The sequence below is a fragment of the Orycteropus afer genome, unplaced genomic scaffold (genome assembly GCF_000298275.1).
Source record: "Orycteropus afer afer isolate SDZICR_OR568_19922 unplaced genomic scaffold, OryAfe1.0 scaffold00006, whole genome shotgun sequence".
Classification (NCBI taxonomy): domain Eukaryota; kingdom Metazoa; phylum Chordata; class Mammalia; order Tubulidentata; family Orycteropodidae; genus Orycteropus; species Orycteropus afer.
In genome coordinates this window covers 15,209,171-15,227,054 of record NW_006921593.1, presented here as the reverse complement: position 1 = coordinate 15,227,054, position 17,884 = coordinate 15,209,171, and the positions used below count along the sequence as shown (strand labels likewise).

Genomic DNA, 17,884 nt, shown 5'->3' with positions numbered 1-17,884 from the left:
GGCCTGCTGTCATGTCACGTGCTGCTGTCATGGCCTGCTGTCATGTCACGGCCTGCTGTCATGCCACAGCCTGCAGTCACGTCACGGCCTGCTGTCACGTCACGGCCTGCTGTCATGTCACGGCCTGCTGTCATGTCATATGCTGCTGTCACACATCCTCTGTCCTCATCAGCTCCGGCCGCCGCGTGGTCCCAGCCCGAGGCCGCTCCACCCATGACCGCTCAACGCTCGGTGTTGCCGCTAGACAGTCATCCCTGTCGCTCCCTCGCCCGCACACTGCCACCGCCTCAGCTCAAGCCTGCCGTTCCCACACTCACCCGGCAGGCACCCCAGCATGTGGTGAGCTCACAGGGCCTCCTGGGCACCTTAAATTTTCCAGGCAACACCAGTGAAACACAACCTAACACCGACTACCACTGTTACCTAGAGCTGACAACTCAATGACAAAAGTGTCGGGTTTCTTTAGACTTGAGGGGGGACCATGACAGAGGGACTGAGGCAGCAAGAGCGCCATACCTCAACAGAGCAGGGGACTTCGGCCAGAATGTCTGTCTTACTGTCCCGTGGGCCTCGTGGCCCAGAACCCAGGCGTCTGCTCCAATCCGGCCCCCGTCCTGCATCCCGGCTCCACAGCAGGCTCTGCATGCTGGGCCCTACGTCACCCACCCACGCCCTGGGGTGCTGGCCACCGACCTGGGCACCTGGAATTATCCTCATGGGTTTGCCCATCTTCCTGAGAGCCCAGGCTCCGTGTGAGCTACAGGCCCGTGTTGGCACCACGTGCCGCAACACAAGACTCTCCTGGGCCCGTAGGCAGCAGTGCTGCCAACCCTCCAGGCTGGGCCCGCCCCGCCCCGCCAGCCCCATGCACCTCACAGCCACCCACTGGCGCCAGAGCCTCTTCTCTGGCTGCCTGCCCTCTCTGGGTTCCCCACTGGTCTGAGCAGTCCTCATAGCAGGGTTAGTGTCATCCATCCCCGCTCCTGGCACCAACCACAGAATGGGCATAAACTGGGCACTGTATCTGCCCATCACCCACGGTGTCCCTGCACCAACCACTGATGGTAGCAGGGTCAGATACTCCACCATCCCTCAGAGAGGAAAGCTAAGCCCCAGAGATTAAGGGCCTCGACCAAGGCCGCAAAGCAGCGCTGGCAGCCCCTGGGGGAAGGAGGTATGAAGACAGGGCTGACAGTCTGAGCTGTCAGGGCGCCTGGAGTCTGCCCCCATCACACGTCTCCTCCCAGGACCTGGCTGTGCTCCCTGCATGGCCAAGAGGCCTCTGCAGTAACTGACAAGGCAAGGGGCCCTGGGCAACATCTCAGAACATGGGGAGTCTAGAAGAACCAACAGGGTCACCTTCCAGTGTTGCTTCAGCCCAGGCCAGCCTCATGGCGTCCCGGGACATCGGGTCAGGGACACACGTGGTGCCGTTTTGAGAAGGGAGAGCGTCCCGGGACATCAGGTCAGGGACACGTTTGAGAAAACACAGCCAGAGAGAACCTGACAGCCACGTGGCTTTGCATGCCAGCTGGGCAGGGTCCTCTCTGCTTGCAATGTCTCAGGCACTCACAGCATCTCGCCCTGGAGGAAATACCTCGTCTGTGGGACTCCCTGAATCACCCGAGCACTCTCTCCTCGCCTCAGGCACCAGGGAGTGCGTATGCTTTACCTTTGGCTTCCCGAACTCCCCAAAGTGAGAAACGGTTCCTCTGTGGCTCTCTCTGTCCCCCTGCTCCCACCAAGGAGCTCTGGTAGCCTAGTGCCTAAGGCATCTGACTGCTAACCAGAAGGTTGGCGGTTCAAAACCACCAGCCACTCTGTGGAAGGAAGATGGGGAGATCTACTTCCATAAAGATTCACTGCCTCAGAAACCCAAAGCAGGCCGCTACCAGCTGGAATCGATTTGATGGCATTGAGTCTGGTTTTCTTGGTCTAGTCCCACCCCCCAAGAACCATGCGGACAACCTCACTGCTCCAGTGCTGGCTATGCGCGAGACCGAAACAGGAACCACGCCATGGGGTCCCTGCTTATCCCGCCTGTTAGCTCTCTAAATAACCTTTCCGGGCCAGAGGACGCCCGGCAAGTGGGTGGGAGCAGGGGAGACTCGCCTCCTTGTGGCCCTGGATCTGAGAGTTCACAAAGGCTCCGAGGATGTGGGAGGTGAGCGGCAGGTAGGCGTGTACCAGCTGCGTCTCCTGGTGCAGACAGTACAAGGAGAAGTGTGTGCGCAGCTCCAGGGTCTGGATGGCGTTCTCCTGCTGCGGAGGAAGGCGACTCTACCAGGCGGCCGCTCAGGACAGGAGACCCAGGCCCACGCTCAAGCCCCTTGTCTCAAGCCAACCCCTAAACCCCAGCGCTCTGCAGTCCCCCAGCAGGGCGAGAATCAGACCAAAGGAGCTGGGAAAGTCATCCCTCAGGCACCTGGGGACAGATCTCATCCCCACTTCCACCCACACGTGCGCTCAGCCCCAGCCCTGCATCCCCCAGGCTGCTCAGGCCACACCCTCTAGCCTACAGACCCTCCCCGAGGCTGCCCAAGCCAAGCCCTCTCGCACATAGGCCCTCCCCCAGGCCGCCCCGGCCTAGCCCCCTCACCTACAAGCTCTCCCCTGACCACACCCCCTCATCCACAGGCCCTCCCCTAGGCCCCCGGCCACGCCCCCTCACCCTAGGCCTTGCCCCAGGTCCCCTGCCCACACCCTCTCACCTATAGGCCCTCCCTTAGACCCTCCGGCCACGCCCTCTCACCCACAGGCCCTCCCCTAGGCCCCCGGCCACGCCCCCTCACCCTAGGCCTTGCCCCAGGTCCCCTGCCCACACCCTCTCACCTATAGGCCCTCCCTTACACCCTCTGGCCACGCCCCTCACCCACAGGCCCTCCCCCAGCCCCTCCGGTCACGTCCCTCGCCCCCGGCCCCACCTCCATGATGCGGGACTCCAACCGGTCTGCAGACTCGGGCTCCGCGCCCTGCGCTACGCTCGTCGCCTGCCGCTTTGTGAGGCTGTACTTGTGCAGGGCCCGCTGGTGCCGGTGCAGCACGCACTTCTCCTGCCGCTGGCACAGGTCCTGGGGGAGGGCGGCACTCACCCACCGGACCCGCCCCAGCCACCCCCACTCAGCCCCCCGCCGCAGGAAACCCTGAAAGGAGGCGGTGGGAGGCAGCAGCGTGGGGGAGGCGTGCACACCCGCAAACAATGGCTCAAAAATAAACGCGGTTAGCACCCCGGCAGAGAAGGCTCCTTGCAGTCTTTCTTGAGACAGCTCGCGCACACACCCACTCCACCCTGGGAGAGCGCTCTGCACTGCGCCTGGGTGCTCCGGCCGGTCCACCGAGGGGCGCCTCAGCCTAACCTGACCCTGTCATTCCCACAGTGCCTCACGGCCGGATCCGCACCGGCACCGACCAGACACCACAAGGCACAGCTCAGTTTAGAAGGGGAGCGAGAGAAACAAGGGGGGCAATAGTTCATTTCTTAAAAACACGTGTAACCAGGAAAATTAGGCTGTTTCTGGACCTCAGACTAAACACTCTCCAACTCCGGAAAGCTACTGTCCTTCCAGAGTGCCAGGGACGCGTGCACCTCGGAAAACAGGCCTGGAAATCGATTTCCAAAAAACTCAGCCACTGAGACCCGTGGAGTCATCTCTGCTCTGACCCACACAGGGGCACCAGGCATGAGACCCGTGGAGCCGGCTCTGCTGTGACCCACGCAGGGGCACCAGGCGTGGGAACTGTTCTGACAGCAGCTGGCTTGGAATTTTGGTATTCAGTGTCCACCTGGGAGAAGGTGGGCCATTCCGTGCCTAAGAGGGAGTTACACCCTCCAGTACCCCAACCAGAAATCTTCCGAACACTAGCCACAGTCAGAGCTGGGACTCAATTGTCCCCTCACTGTCCCTCTCAACAGAGGAACCTTCTGCAAGGCCCCGGGGTACCTGGCCAGCCCTCCTTGAGCCCCTCTGTCTCCTCAGTTAGGAAGCTCCCTGCACTGAACCGAGGCATGCTGTCTTAGGACCCCACCCACTGGCAGAGGCAGCCTCACTCTTCCCTCCCCATCCATCACACACTTGGAGAGGGCAAGCGTGTTAGCCACCCTGACCCGAGACAACTCCACTCTCTGAGCTGCCGGGGGACTTCACGCCAGCGAGACCAGAGACAGTCCAAGCCGTCTGCCCCACAGCAGTCCGTACCCCAGAGTCAAAGCAGAAAGACGCAAGGTGACACCCCGAAGGGCAGAGCAGCCACACCAACCTTGTAGGACTGGAGTAGATCCAGGAAGAGGTTCAACTTCTCCACCACGTCGCTCTCCTCCTGCTTACCCTGCGAACAACGGTGAGGTCACCAACAAGCAACGGGCAGCCCGCACCCACAGCCGCGCCCCTCCCCGCACCCTGCAGCCCCACAGCCTCTCCTTCTGACGCCGATGTCCAGCTGTCCGTCTGTTACCACAGAGGCAGTCCCTGGGCTCCTGTGACTCCTCCTGCGAGGTCCATGTGGACAGTCCTTCACGTCTTTCCGGTGAACAGATCGCTGGTCCTGCAGGATGCTGTCACATAATCTCTGGCATCGGTTTGTCACCAAGGCGTATTTTCCAGCTATTGGCCCTGCTTTGTTTCTGACTTTTCCAATCCAGTCACTGGTAATTACCAGTATTTGCATGTTTGGTCAATTTCAGACTGGAGAAATTGATTTTAAAAAAAAAAGTTTCATTTTTTTCATCTCTGGCTTTAGTGGTTGGTGCATGAGCTTGAGTAACAGTTCTCTTAACTGATCTAGTAGGTGTACGGATTCTGTCCTATCTCTGGCAGCGCTGTACTTCAGGACAGGCCCTGAAATGTTCTTTGTAATGATGAATGTGATGTCATTCCTCTTCAATTCGTCATTCCCAGCACAGTAGACCGTATGATTTTCCGATTCAAAATGGCCAATGCCACTCCATTTCAGCTTACTATGCCTAGGATACTGACCTTCAAGCATTCCATTTCATTTTTGACAATTCCTCTTTTGTAGATTCTTACATTCCACGTTCCAATTATTAATGGCTGTTTCCAGCTGTTTCTTCTCATTTCAAGTCTTGCCACGTCAGCTCCTGAAGATGAACTTGACTTGGCAGAGGCAGCTCTTGCCCAGTCGCACTCTTGATGCCCTCCGACCGAGGGGCTCACCTTCCAGGCACTATCAGACAGCGGCGTGCTGCGACTCTTGCCCAGTCGCATTCTGATGCCCTCCGACTGAGGAGCACATCCTCCAGCGTGCCATCAGACAACAGCGTGCTGCAATCCGTAAGGTTTTCAGTGGCCAGTCTTCCCGGAAGTAAATCACCAGGCCTTTCTTCTGCATCTTAGTCTGGAAGGTGCGTGGGAGCCTGTCCCCCATGGGGGACCCTGCTGGTATCTGAGATACCGGGGTCATAGCTTCCAGCCCCCACCACAGTCCTCCACCCCAGCAGACACTCTTCTGCAACGCTCCATGGCACTCCTAGGATGTGCACACTCCCCAGCGAGGACGCTGGGGGACAGGAGCCCCCAGGGCTGACTTCAGAGCAGCATTTGCGAAATACCAACAAGCCACGGTGCTGGGGAGCAGCCCCGACTGCAGCCGCAGCCCCGTCAGATGCCAGAGCCGCTCCTCCTTCAGGCCGAGTCGGAATCGGCATCCAGTCACAAGAGACCACCACCTCCTCATCTAGAGCCGTCCACCAGCTGCGCCACAGGAGCCGGGGGCTTCCCAGGCCTCCCCCCACGTTTCAGAGACAAGTGCGCCATTGGATGAAGGTTTCAACGGGGCTTTAGAAACGATCCCTCAGCCCCCCTGCTTGCTTTTCCAGTTTCATAGATTTATTTTCAAAGGGCAGAGGATGGAGTGTGGTGGTGAAGTCTGTGTCAGCTTGGCTGGGCCTGGCGGAGTGGCTGGGCAGCTGGATGTAGTGTTCCCCATGATGAGCCTGGTAATCAGCTCCATGGTAGAATCTACCACAAGCAGCTGAGTAGCTGCTTCGGGAATGTGGTCTGCTTCCCATACATGAGCAGCAGCTTTGGGAGTGGTCTCTGGCCTATGGCACGCTTGGACCCTGCTTGTAGCCGTGTCATTGTTCAGCAGCATGCCATGCTCTGCCGACGTTGGGACTTACAATGGACTTAAGTTAATGGCCTGCCATGTGGTTTGGTAACACAGGACTATGCCATTTTATTTGTCAACCTTGGGCTTCTTAGCCTCAGCAGCCAGCAGCTGTCTGAGTGAAGAAATGCCTCTAGCTCCAGTGGGCCAGGAGCTGAAGGCAGGGCTGAAGCCCAAGGCTGAGGGGCTTTCAGCCAGCCCCTAGAGTTTGTCGCTTTGAACTTGGACTTAAAGCCTCTAAATTGTAAGAATAAACTCCTGTTTGTTAAGGCCATCCCATTTGTGGTATATTCCACATGGCACTAGGGAACCAGGACACCCCTTATCACTCGAAGTTCCTGAAAACCCACCAAATGCACCGAGGAGAACAGGAAAGGGAACAGGCCAGGAGGAGCCTGGAAATCCTGAGGCCACGTTCCCAGGGCAGACTGAACCCTTCCCCTCAGCACAGTCCACTCTCAGGACACCAGAGGGGGTCATCTGGGCCATCGCCCCGACCTGCGACACAGGAGCTCACACGCTCCAGACACGGACCTGACGTGACGGAGGGGGCGGCCCCCCGCCCCGCGACGCCCTCCAGCCTCACTCACCTGCTGTGCAGCTTTGTCAGCCAGTAGTGCAAACTCCACAGACAGGCCTTTCAGCGCCTGCTTCAGGGACCCCCACACGCTGCTGCTCAGAGCGGCCCAGGGGGGCAGCGGGGTCGTGTCAGACCCCAGAGCACTAGGGAAAGCAAGACACAGGCCTTGGAGCTTAGTCTGCCCTAAACACCACGTCAGCCCAGGGCAGCCGCCATGTCCTCCCCTCTCGACCCAGCGTCTCCGAGAGAACCCGTGTGGAGCCAGTTCCGAGTGGTTAGAACAGAACTGAGCTCCACAGGGCGCTGGTGGCCGCAATGCTGGCAGAAAGGAGCCCTGGTGGCTCTACTCTGGCACATGAGGTGGCTTAGGGGTCAGGATCGACCCGACAGCACCTAGCACCAAGAACAATGTCTTTACAGACGCAGACTGCCAGGTCTTTCTTCCACAGTGCCGCTGGGTGAGTTCAAACGGCCAACCTTGTGGCCAGGAGTGGAGCTCCAACTGTGTGCACTACCCAGGGGCCTTCACCCAGAAGGTGCTCTGTGGAAAACCCAGATGTCTATCAGAAACGCAGGGTCCCAGGCCCCACCCCAAACCTACCCATCAACTCCTCATTTCAACAAGACCCCGGAGCTGCGCGTGCCATCGTGTGTGACAGCACCGTCCTGGGGCCTGCTGAGAAGCAGAGTCCCAGGCTGGAAGCTCCGCCCCCTTCAGGGGCGTGCACGCATCAAAAGGAGCCCTGGTAGCACAGTGGTTAGAGCATCAGGCCGCTAACCAGGAGGCCAGAGGTTCAAACTCAGCAGCTGCTCCACAGGAGAGAGACGAGGCAGTCGGCTTCCACAAAGATTTAAACCCACTGCCAAGTTGATTCTGACCCACAGCGCCCCTAGAGGACAGAGTGGAACTGCCCACAGGGTCTCCAAGGCTGTCAATCTTCACGGAAGCAAAGCCCAACCCACACCCACTGCCATGGAGTCGATTCTTACCCACAGCGCCCCTAGAGGACAGAGTGGAACTGCCCACAGGGTCTCCAAGGCTGTCAATCTTCACAGAAGCAAAGCCCAAACCACACCCACTGCCATGGAGTCCATTCTGACCCACAGCGCCCCTAGAGGACAGAGTGGAACTGCGCCACAGGGTCTCCAAGGCTGTCAGTCTTCAGGGAAGCAGGTTGCCTCATCTTTCTCCTGTGGAGCAGCTGGTTGGGTTCGAATCACAGACCTTTTGGTCAGCAGCTGAACGCTTTAACCACTGTGCCAGCAGAGCATCTCATAAAGATTGACAGCCTTGGAGACCTTGTGGGGCAGTTCCACTCTGCCCTCTAGGGGTGCAATGAGCTGGAATTGACTCCACGGCAGTGAGTAGATTTGTTCTTTCTCAACTCAAATGAATTCTTCTCACTGTACTCCTGACGATAAGAGCAACCGACCCCATGATTAGGACTCCCTGTTGTTCTGCCTGGTTACTACCGAACTCCCACCTACCCACCCCGTTCTCTTTTAAATGTGAGCCTTACTTTGCCAGCTCTGCTTTTGGAGCCAAAAGGGTCAGAACAGCATGCATTACAGTGAACTAAATACACGGAGCCCTGGGCCCGCACTGGTTAGGTGCCCGGCTGCTCCTCGAAGGCTGGGGGTTCCAGCCCACCCAGCAGCTCCTCAGGAGAAAGCCTGGTGACCTGCCCCCGGAAGACAACAGCTGAGGACCCTACGGGGCTGCTCTCTCCTGTGGAGTCACTGAGGTGCAAGTCGACTCAGCCCCACCAGAGAAACACACTCCGTGCTCCACGCCCATAAACAGAGCCCATAGAGTCCCTCCCCAGCTAGCTGGGCCCTGCGGCTGCTGCCAACTACCAGCTGCCTGGCCCCGGCTCCCACTCACGGCAACCTTGGGTACCAGCAAAGGCAACGCGGCCTGGTCCCGCACCAACCCCGCCATCTGTGATATGCTGCAGGCTGTCACATCCATGCGCCACGCCCACCGAACCCACAAGGCCACCTGCCTTAACTCCTTCCCAAATATGAGAAGGTCAGCAGCGTTGTCGATGGCCCTGGAAGCAATCCGCTCGGCCCGGTCCCGGAGCTTGTAAAAGCTGTTGTAGATGTTTCGAATCAGCTCCCGGCTCGCCGCAAACTGGGCCTGGATGTCAGCTGGGAGGAAGTCCTAGGGGACGAAGGGGAAAGGCACTGAACGCTGCCGGACCGGAAATGGCCCTCAGAAAGCAGCAGCCCGTCCCCCGAGGACGAGCGGAGCCGGGTCACAGTGAGACCCTCCGTGACGCCGAAATGCTCCCAGACCAGAAATGCTTCTCAGAAAACAGCAGCCCGCCCACCCCCACCAAGGATGAGCGGAGCCGGGTCGCGTCAGACCCCGACACACCCCAGCCCCCCCACCCCAGCCCCAAGCACCCTCCTCTGCTCTCTGATGTCTGCCCTCAGCATCTCTTCTCCACCACTACATCCACATAACAAGGCCTAAGCCAGCCCACGACAGTGAGACCAGAGTGTTCAATACAACGTGATCACAGGTACCAGTACCAGTGACCACAGTGCACACGCCTCCACGTGGGTCAGGGCAGAGCTGGTTCCACTGGGTTCTCAGCTGCTGATTTCTTAGAAGTAGGCTGCCAGACCTTCCTTCCAAGGCGTCTCTGGGTGAACTCAAACACCCAACCTTTGGGTGAGCAGCAGAGTGGGCTCACCGTCTGCACCCCCCAGGAACTCGGATCAACCTGGAGATCCCGTCCGCAGCAGCTCCATGACCGCTAACGGTGCTCAAGCTGCAATGATACACATGTGCTCCTCAAAGACGCACCGCTTGAGGGGGAGCCCAAAGGCGTCTAACAAGCTTTGGTGCTGTTATGGGTGCCAGCAAGTCAATTCCAACTCATGGCAATCCCACGGGACAGGGCACACCTGCCCTCTAGGGTCTGCTTAGCTGTCATCTTTACGGGGCAGGGTGCCACGCCTTTTCTCCCATGGTCCCACTGGGTGGGTTTGAGCCGCCAACCTCTAAGGTTAGCGTCTCAGCGTAAGCCATCTGAGCCACCCATGGGCCTTCTTACAGCTTTAATACTAACCTCTTTTAGGCTTCCAGAACAGAAAGCGTGAGGGCATACAGTAAAGCCAAAGGATTATTTCTGCTGGAAAGCAGTTTAAAAAGGGAAAAAAAAACAAACTACTAGCAGTTCTTTAATCCTTTTTTGGAGAAAAAAAAAAATGCCACATTCTATAATTTTAAAGAGACAAATGCAAAAATCAAAAATCCAGCCCCCTGAAGTCTGAAAACTAATAATGCCAGCACAGAGGCAGCCCACCACCTGGCCGGGGTGCATGGTGGGCTGTGGTCCTGAGAAGCCCTGCCCACGTCTGGCCCTGGGACCTGGGCAAGCTCAGCACAGCCTCTCTGAGGCCATTTCCCTGCCTGTAAAATGGGTACAACATCACCTACGTTTCAGAACCACCCTGAGCGTTAAGTGAGAAAACCACGCAACACATCTTAGCATATTCCTGGCATACGAAGGAAGCAAGAGAAATATTATCAACTAAAAATGTAAAACTTAAACAAAAAATACCCCCTCAAGGCTTCTAAACAAAACCACAGTTTAGCTTAATTAGTAAAGGAAGTCTGCTTGAACTTCCAATAAGATGGAGGAAAAGGCAGACAAGCAACACAGACCCTCTTCAACAAAGAAAAGAAAAACCAATTGACAGAGATGCAGAAGATAATCCTGGAGCCCTGAGCTTTGAAAGGAAGTATATAGACATGGATTAGGCACCAACTAGTGGAAAACCCTGAATGAAAACAGTGAGTACAGAGCCGGGTCACAGTGAGAACCCCCGTGATGCTGAAATGTTACCAGAAATGCTAAGTGTATAGGTGTCACTTGCTAGAGCAAGTATAATGCTTTTTCAGCTTCTGTAAAAGTCTGCTTGCAAAGGCTGAGTCCTAGTTGAAGCTCCCAGAGCAGATGAGGCCTAACCACAATGCCAAGGAGTTTCTTTAGAGGTGTTATTTGCTAAATTGAGTTTAACATTGCTTTCTGATTCTGTAAGAGATTGCTTGCAAAGGCTAGAAAAGAGATACTCAATATTACACCCCACCAGCTTGTGGGTTTTGTCTTTATAAACCCTGTGAAGCCGCTCTTCTGGGTTGACAGCCCTTTCTGGCATGAGCCTCCTCTCAACCCCGGAAATAAAGGCTTTAACGCTTGATTAGGTCTCAGAGTGCTTGGCGACTCCGTATAGTCCATCTCGCCTTTAATACATAACAAGAGCAGCACGGGAAAAACGAAAAGTTACCTACAAGGAGTAACCAATAAGACTAAGCTCAGATTTCTCGGCAGACACCACGCAGGCAAGAAGACAATGGGGTGAATATATAAAACCCTGAAAGAGAAAAATTTCCAACCAAGAATTATGTACCCAGAAAAAATGTCCCTCAAATATGATGTGAAATTAGGACATTTCCAGATAAGCAGAAATTAAGGGAATTTGTTAAAACCAGACCAACCTTACAAGAGATGCTAAAGGGAGTCCTTTGGACAAAGAAGCAACAACAGCCAACAACAACTGACCATTAACCCACATGATGACATAACCCAGAAACCAACCCAGCTATGGAAGTATCCAAAGTAAGTAAGTCTACAATATTGTAAACAGGGAACCAGAGACATCAATTGACAGGTGAGGACAACTACAAACCAAAAAGAGGGAAAAAACTGTGTCGTTACAGAACTTCTAGATGGTAGACAAGTCAAGACAACTGCAAGACAGAAACAGACTGTTCTAAACTTGGGAAGAAAACTATAAATCACAGGGTAACCTCAAAGAAAAGTGATAAAACTTCACATCAAAAAAGAGGACCAGCACAAATATTCAGCAAATACTAAAACAATAGCAATGAGGGAAGTGATAACACAGTTCATAAACAAAACGAGCTCAGCACAGAAAATTATATGGAACAAGGAAATCACCACCACAAAAAAGCACATAACAAAAACGAGAGCAACAAATTCATATTTGCCAATAATTACATATCTGGCGAGGGACTTATCTCTAAGATTTAAAGTGGAAGATGAATGCCCCAACTATGGTACGTACACACAATGGAATGCTGTGCAGCATGAAAGAATAATGTAGAGTCTGCAAAACCCCGCATCATATGGATGAACTTGGAGGACATTATGCTGAGTGAAGTAAGTCAATCACAGAAGGACAAATATAGTATTGGTTCATTGTTGTGGAGGGTCAAGGAAATGTTTACATATGGAGGGAAACTTTCTTTGTTGGTGGCCAGGGGTGAGAAAGGAGGAGAGGGAACACTGCAAAAAAAAAAAAAAAAAATGCATTGACCCATGTCACTTTATTTTGTATATTTCACTGTACATACATTATATTTCAGTAAAATACATTAAAAGAAGTCTGCCTTGAGCACTGAGCTCTCAGAAAACTATCTGCATGGAATCAGAGTCCATAGAAGAGTCTTGACCAAAAGGGGGAAAATGCAAAACAGAGTTTGAAATTCTCATGGACTCTAGACTTTCTGGAGCCATGGAGAGTGGATGAACCTCTGAAACTATTGCCCTGAGATAATTTATAAACTTTAAACCAAAAATAGCTCCTGAAGTCTTCTTAAAAGCAAACAGGAGTTCAGCTAGAAAGCTGTCTTGAGCCCCCACTCTGAAGGTCTATCTCTGTGGGATCAAAGAGGCAGCAGCAACCCGAGAGGTGGGACAGGAAGCTCGGGTGCAGAGCACTGATGTTCGCGGGGAGCAACATCTCAGAACAGGAGGTGGCGGTGGAGCACACTGAAGAACGTGACCCCTGGCGCTGAACGTGACCCCTGGCGCTGAACGGTACATGCAGAACTGATCCGACGGTACCACTTCTGCTGGGTCTGTCCTCAACAACCAAGGGAGGAAAACGAAGCCTCAGAGAGCGCATCACTGGCTGCAGCTAAGGGCCGCGTCACACCTACCTTGGCACGAGCGGCCAGTTTGCACCGCTGGAACTCGTCCCCAACACCCTGAGCCGACTCCTTTAACTTGTTCTGCACATCCTGCAAAGGCGAGAAACCACATCACACTCCAGCCCCGGCCAGGCAAAGGGCAGCCAGCCGGGCCACGGACGCAGGAGGAGCCCAGACGACAGCTTCCCACACGGACCCCTCGGCCCTCAGCTGCTCCGCTTAGTTTTCTCCCCAGGTTGGCCATTCCAGTGTCTCGTGGGGCAGGAAGCCTGCTGTATCAACAGTCAACAGGACAAGGCCTCCCACCTGGAGCAAGAGGCCGTGACAGCATGACTCCCTGCAAGCCAGGGACCCAGGGACGTCTGTCTGTCAGAGACGTCTCTCTGTCAGAATCCGCCAGGCTCTCCATGGGGCACCAGGGGAAGCTGGGGGTCTCTGCCCATGCAAGTAGACCCCAGGCCAAGGGGTCCCCAACACTGGGAGGGAGAGGGAGAAAGGGCGGGTGCTCCAGGAGAAACAGCACCGCAGCCCTGGGAAGGGGGCACCTTGGCAGAACCCAGCTTCAGATGAAGCCACTGAGCCGCAGCCATCTGTGCCCTGAGGAATATTCCAGAATTTCAGAGATGCCTGCAAGAGCCATCAGTCCAAATTCTCCCCATTTACCAAGAAACAGTAGCATGGGAGGAAGGGTCAGGAAACAGCTGTCTGTGGAAAGAAAATGGGCAGATGGGGCTCAGCACCGAATAACAGACCTGTGTGCCTCTGGCTCCTTCCATCTGTCCCAAGCCCAGGGCCAGGAACCAGTTCATTCTGGTTCAACCTCCAGCTAGGAGTTCACCTGTCCAGCCCAGAGAGACTGAATCAGAATCTACATTTTAACACAATCCTCGAGTGATTCTTGTGTACACATCTATGTATTCTTGTGTACATGTGTGTTCTTGTGTACATGTGTATGTGTTGGGTACACGTGTTCATGTATACATGTATGCATTCGTATGCACAAATGTTCATATACACGTCTTCTTGTGTGCACATATATGTATCTTTGTGTATCATTGTTTTCGTATACACTCATATGTGTTGTGAGCCCATTGTGTTCTTGTGTACATGTTCTTATGTACACATTATACGTTCTTGTGTTCGTGTATTATGTACATGTGTTTGTTCTTGTATAAATATATATGTATTCTTGTGTACAATGTATTCTTATATACATGTATGTGTTCTTGTATACTCATATATGTGTTCTTGTACACACATATATGTATTCTTGTGTACACATTATGTGTTTTTGTGTACATGTATATGTGTTCTGTGTACATATAAGCGTCACCTGGGGATCCTGTTACTACGTGGATTCTGATTCAGTCTCTCTGGGGGTTAAGGTGAATTTCCAGCTGGGGGTCCAAGCGGGATGAGCCAGTTGGAAGCCCCGCCCGAGCACGCACTGCACACACACATGTACTGTGCACACCGCTCCCTCCTTCACAGGTCTCGCCACATTCTTCTCACAAGACAGATGTCTGTCTCCAGGGGCCTTTCCAGCCCCAGGGCTCAGAAGGCCTGGCCTCCTGCTCCAGGGAAGAACCTCTGGCCCGGGTCCAGTAGGGGACGCAGGACTGGCAGGTGCCTCCACCCACCGCGGGCTGTCACAGAGGGACAGCTAATCTCAGTCGTACTTGGGTCAAGGCTCGGCCGCTGCTCAGGAAACAGGAAGCAAACCGAGTGCTGACACGGCACCGCTGGAGCTGGAGCAGTGGTCTGCGTCTCTGCGCGGCAGCAGCCGCACCAGGCCTGGGGCCCCCTCGTTGGTGCCCAAGGGGACCTGTCAGAAGGGTCCCCATGTAACAGTGGAGAACCTCAGAACCCCAACTGCCCAGGCAGTGTTTGTCACTGGACCTGTCCCTCTCTCCCACCCACGATGGGTAAACCCTCTCTCCTATCAGCCTGCAGGGAGCAGACCCCAGGGTCCAACCCCAGGAGAGAGAGACCGGCAGACTGACAGACAGACGTCATCTGTGGGGGGGGGCAGATCCCACAGCTTCCTCAGCCAGGGCCAAGAGCCCAGCCTCAGCGTCTCCTCAGAACAGCCCGAGTCTCCTGGCAGGACGGGTCAGCGGTCTGGGGAAGCCAGTGCTCTCGGCTCTGAGTGAAGCAAGGACGTGTGCAGATGCTCTAACCTTCCAGAACACGAAGCCACGCGAGCAGACCTCGTCTCTCGTGCTTTGGTTATGTTGTCACGAGGGACTGGTCCCGCCATGCTTGGCCAGTGGAAGGTCAGAGGAAAACAAGACGACCCTCCGTGAGATGGACTGACGGCGGCCGCAGCAACGGGCCCAGCACAGCGAGGACCACGAGGCCCGGGCGGCGTCTCCTTCCGCGGTACACGGGGTCGCCGTGAGTCGGAGCCACCTGAAGGAGGCTAAGCTGGCTTTCCGCTTTGCTGATGTTGCCTTTTTAAGGAAACACTGATAGGCACACCTTGGAGATCCTGCGAGTTCGGCCCCAGACCACCGCGATGAAGTGAACGCCGCAGTGGAGGGCGCCCCACGTGTTCTTGGTTTCCCAGCACTAAGAAGAGTTGTGTTCACACTCCACTGTGTGTATTATGTGTGCAACAGCGTCATGAAAAAGCACGGGTATCGCAGGAACGGCCCAAATGACCACAGGCACAACGCGTGTACACGCCACTGGGAAAGGGCGCCGACCAAGTCACCCAATGCAGGGCTGGCAGAGTCCCGCGTCACCTGCAAAGCGCAATACAGCGAGGTGTGCCCGTGCTTGAGCCGGGAGCCTCCAGTTCCTCCGCAAACCTCCCAAGCAGCCCGCGGGCTCCTCCCCCGCCGGACGCCCGATTCCACGCTTGGCTCCACGAGCGGCCAGGCCACAGCCACGCTGTAGCAGTGACTCTAGACCTCATCTCTCGATGGAAAGGGAATTTACGAAATGTTTTTTTCTTTTTCTTTTTGTAACTCCTACTGCGATTTGGCTGGTTTGCAGCGCAGACTGGTTTCCCGACAGCCGTGCATTCCGCTCCGTGGCACTGACTGCAGTCCGCAGCGCGTAACAGCGCTCCCCACCTCCCTCTGGCTCCCAGCCCCCCGTCCTTCCTTCCTACCCCTGCCTGCCGCCGGCGCTTTCTTCCGAGGCAAACACGGCCCTTTCGACCTCACGGGGGGGACTGTTCTAGGACTGTTCTGGTGCTGCTGTTCACCATGCAGACCGGTCCGTCTCTGGGCTGAAAGCTGAACCCCGGGCTGAGTTCAGGTCCAGGACTGAAGGGTGACTGAGGGCCACAGCCTAGGGGAAGGGATGCTTCTAGGTTTCCCACATAATCCGGCTTTGGGTGGATAAATAAGTAAGTCACACTAACAAGAGAAAGAAAAGTGGCTGTCACCTCGATTCCAACTCGTGGCAACCCCGTGTTACAGACTAGAACCGCTTCACGGGGTTTTCTTGGCTTCACGGGGCAGAGTGCCCTGTGTCAGCTCTGGTAGAGTTCGAACCCCCAACCTTTCAGTTCGCAGTCGAGTCGACATGTTTGCACCACCCAGAGAGTCCCAAGTCATGCGGTACAGTGACCCCCAGCTCTGAATCCCCACAGGGACACACAAAACCCACAGTTGAATCCCGGCCACCTCTGCAAACTCCCACTCCACCTACTATTTGGAAAGAAAATAAACCTGATGTCAGTCAGGTACAGTAACTTCCTTCAGGGAAGTGGGGTGTGGGACCTGAGGAAATGTAGGACGGATGGCAGGGCGTTCACAGCTGTGCGAGACTGGCCTGGTCTTACTCACAGAGCCACTGAAGGACAGGAACAGCTTCAGGACCACGTCCTCGGAGAAGCGGGGGTGCCGGGCCACCAGGTTGATGAAGCGCTTCAGGGCCCGTCTCCGGGCCTCGATGAACTCCCTGTCGGCTGCGGGAAGAACGTGGGCGTGACGGGTGGAACGTGCTCCCTGAAAAGGCAGGGACCCTGGCCTCGAGCCCTGCGGCCACAATGTCACCTGGGAGTGGGTTCTCTGCTGTCAACGGGCAGGATTGGTGTATGGTGTGTGTTCTGAGACGGAAGAGCAGACTGAGCAGCCAGCCAGCAGAGATGGGAGGACAGAGGCCCAGCCACATGGAGATTGCCAAGGACAAAGGAACATGGCTAAAGAGACAAGGACCTTCCCCTGAGCACAGAGCGGGAGAGGCCTCCCTGCAGAGCCCACAGCCCATGGAGGGAGAGAGAACCTTCCCCCAGAGCCCACGGAAGGACTAGCACCCCCAGCCCCCTCACCACGAGGGGTCCACGTCTGTCTTTCAAAGGCCCCACCTGTGCTGCTTGCCTCACAGCACCACCAGGGTGACCGAGACACCGAGACAACGGCTCACGCACCCAGGCCCAGAGAGGCCTCGCTCAGGCCCTGACACCTGCCACCCTGAGGCAGAGCCTGAAGTAGCTCAGGACGGAGCTCACAGCGCCCCACGCAGCTGCCGTAGGACTCAGTGCAGGGACAGGGCCGGACAACAAACACGCCAGAGGCCGAGGGGAAGAGAGGTGCAGAGCCCAGCCCACATCCCGCCCCCACAGAGCTACGGTCGTTGTGTGCTGTCGAGTCGGACCCAACCCATAACGACCCCTCCTTGCGTTTCCGTACGGAAGTAGGTTGCTCAACCTTCCTTCCGAGGAGTGGCTGCTGGGTGTGAACCGTGCCAGCCTCTGGTGAGCAGTCAAGTGCCTTAGGCACTAAGCTACCAGAGCTCCTCCCACAGAGCTGGCCGGCCAAAAACAGCCAGGTTCTGACCAACAGACTTGGAACCAAGTTTGAGTCCCAGCTTTGACCTTAACTGGAAACTGTCTCTGTGACGCCTTCCCAGCACTTCTCTCTGAGCAAGCGGGTTCTGCGTGTGTTAACTCGGCTTTCCCTTTCTCATCACTTTGTAACACACCCACCACTAACTGCTTTCATTCAGCTAAAAGGAGCCCTGGTGGTGCAGTGGTTAAGTGCTGGGCTGCTAACTCAAAGGTCAGCAGTTCAACCCCACCCAGCAGCTCCACGGGAGAAAGACCTGCTGATCTGCTCCCATAAGGATGACAGCCTTGGAGACCCTGTGGGCAGTCCCACTCTGTCCTCTAGGGGCGCTGTGGGTCAGAATGGACTCCACGGCAGTGGGTGTGGTTTGGGCTTTGCTTCTCTGAAGACTGACAGCCTTGGAGA

The 17,884-nt window shown here is 55.7% G+C and overlaps 1 protein-coding gene across 1 annotated transcript in view; it reads right to left on the bottom strand.

Moving 5' to 3' along the window:
• The window catches only part of SNX8 (sorting nexin 8), a 50,957-nt gene that overhangs the window by 1,440 nt on the left and 31,633 nt on the right, over positions 1-17,884 (bottom strand). Inside the window, exons 4-10 of the mRNA XM_007943018.1 lie at positions 16,478-16,599; positions 12,687-12,767; positions 8,698-8,870; positions 6,714-6,846; positions 4,258-4,326; positions 2,925-3,071; positions 2,113-2,262 (exon numbers count right to left, since the gene is read on the bottom strand). Coding sequence (XP_007941209.1) covers positions 2,113-2,262; positions 2,925-3,071; positions 4,258-4,326; positions 6,714-6,846; positions 8,698-8,870; positions 12,687-12,767; positions 16,478-16,599 — 875 coding nt within the window. The remainder of the gene's footprint in view (positions 1-2,112; positions 2,263-2,924; positions 3,072-4,257; positions 4,327-6,713; positions 6,847-8,697; positions 8,871-12,686; positions 12,768-16,477; positions 16,600-17,884) is intronic.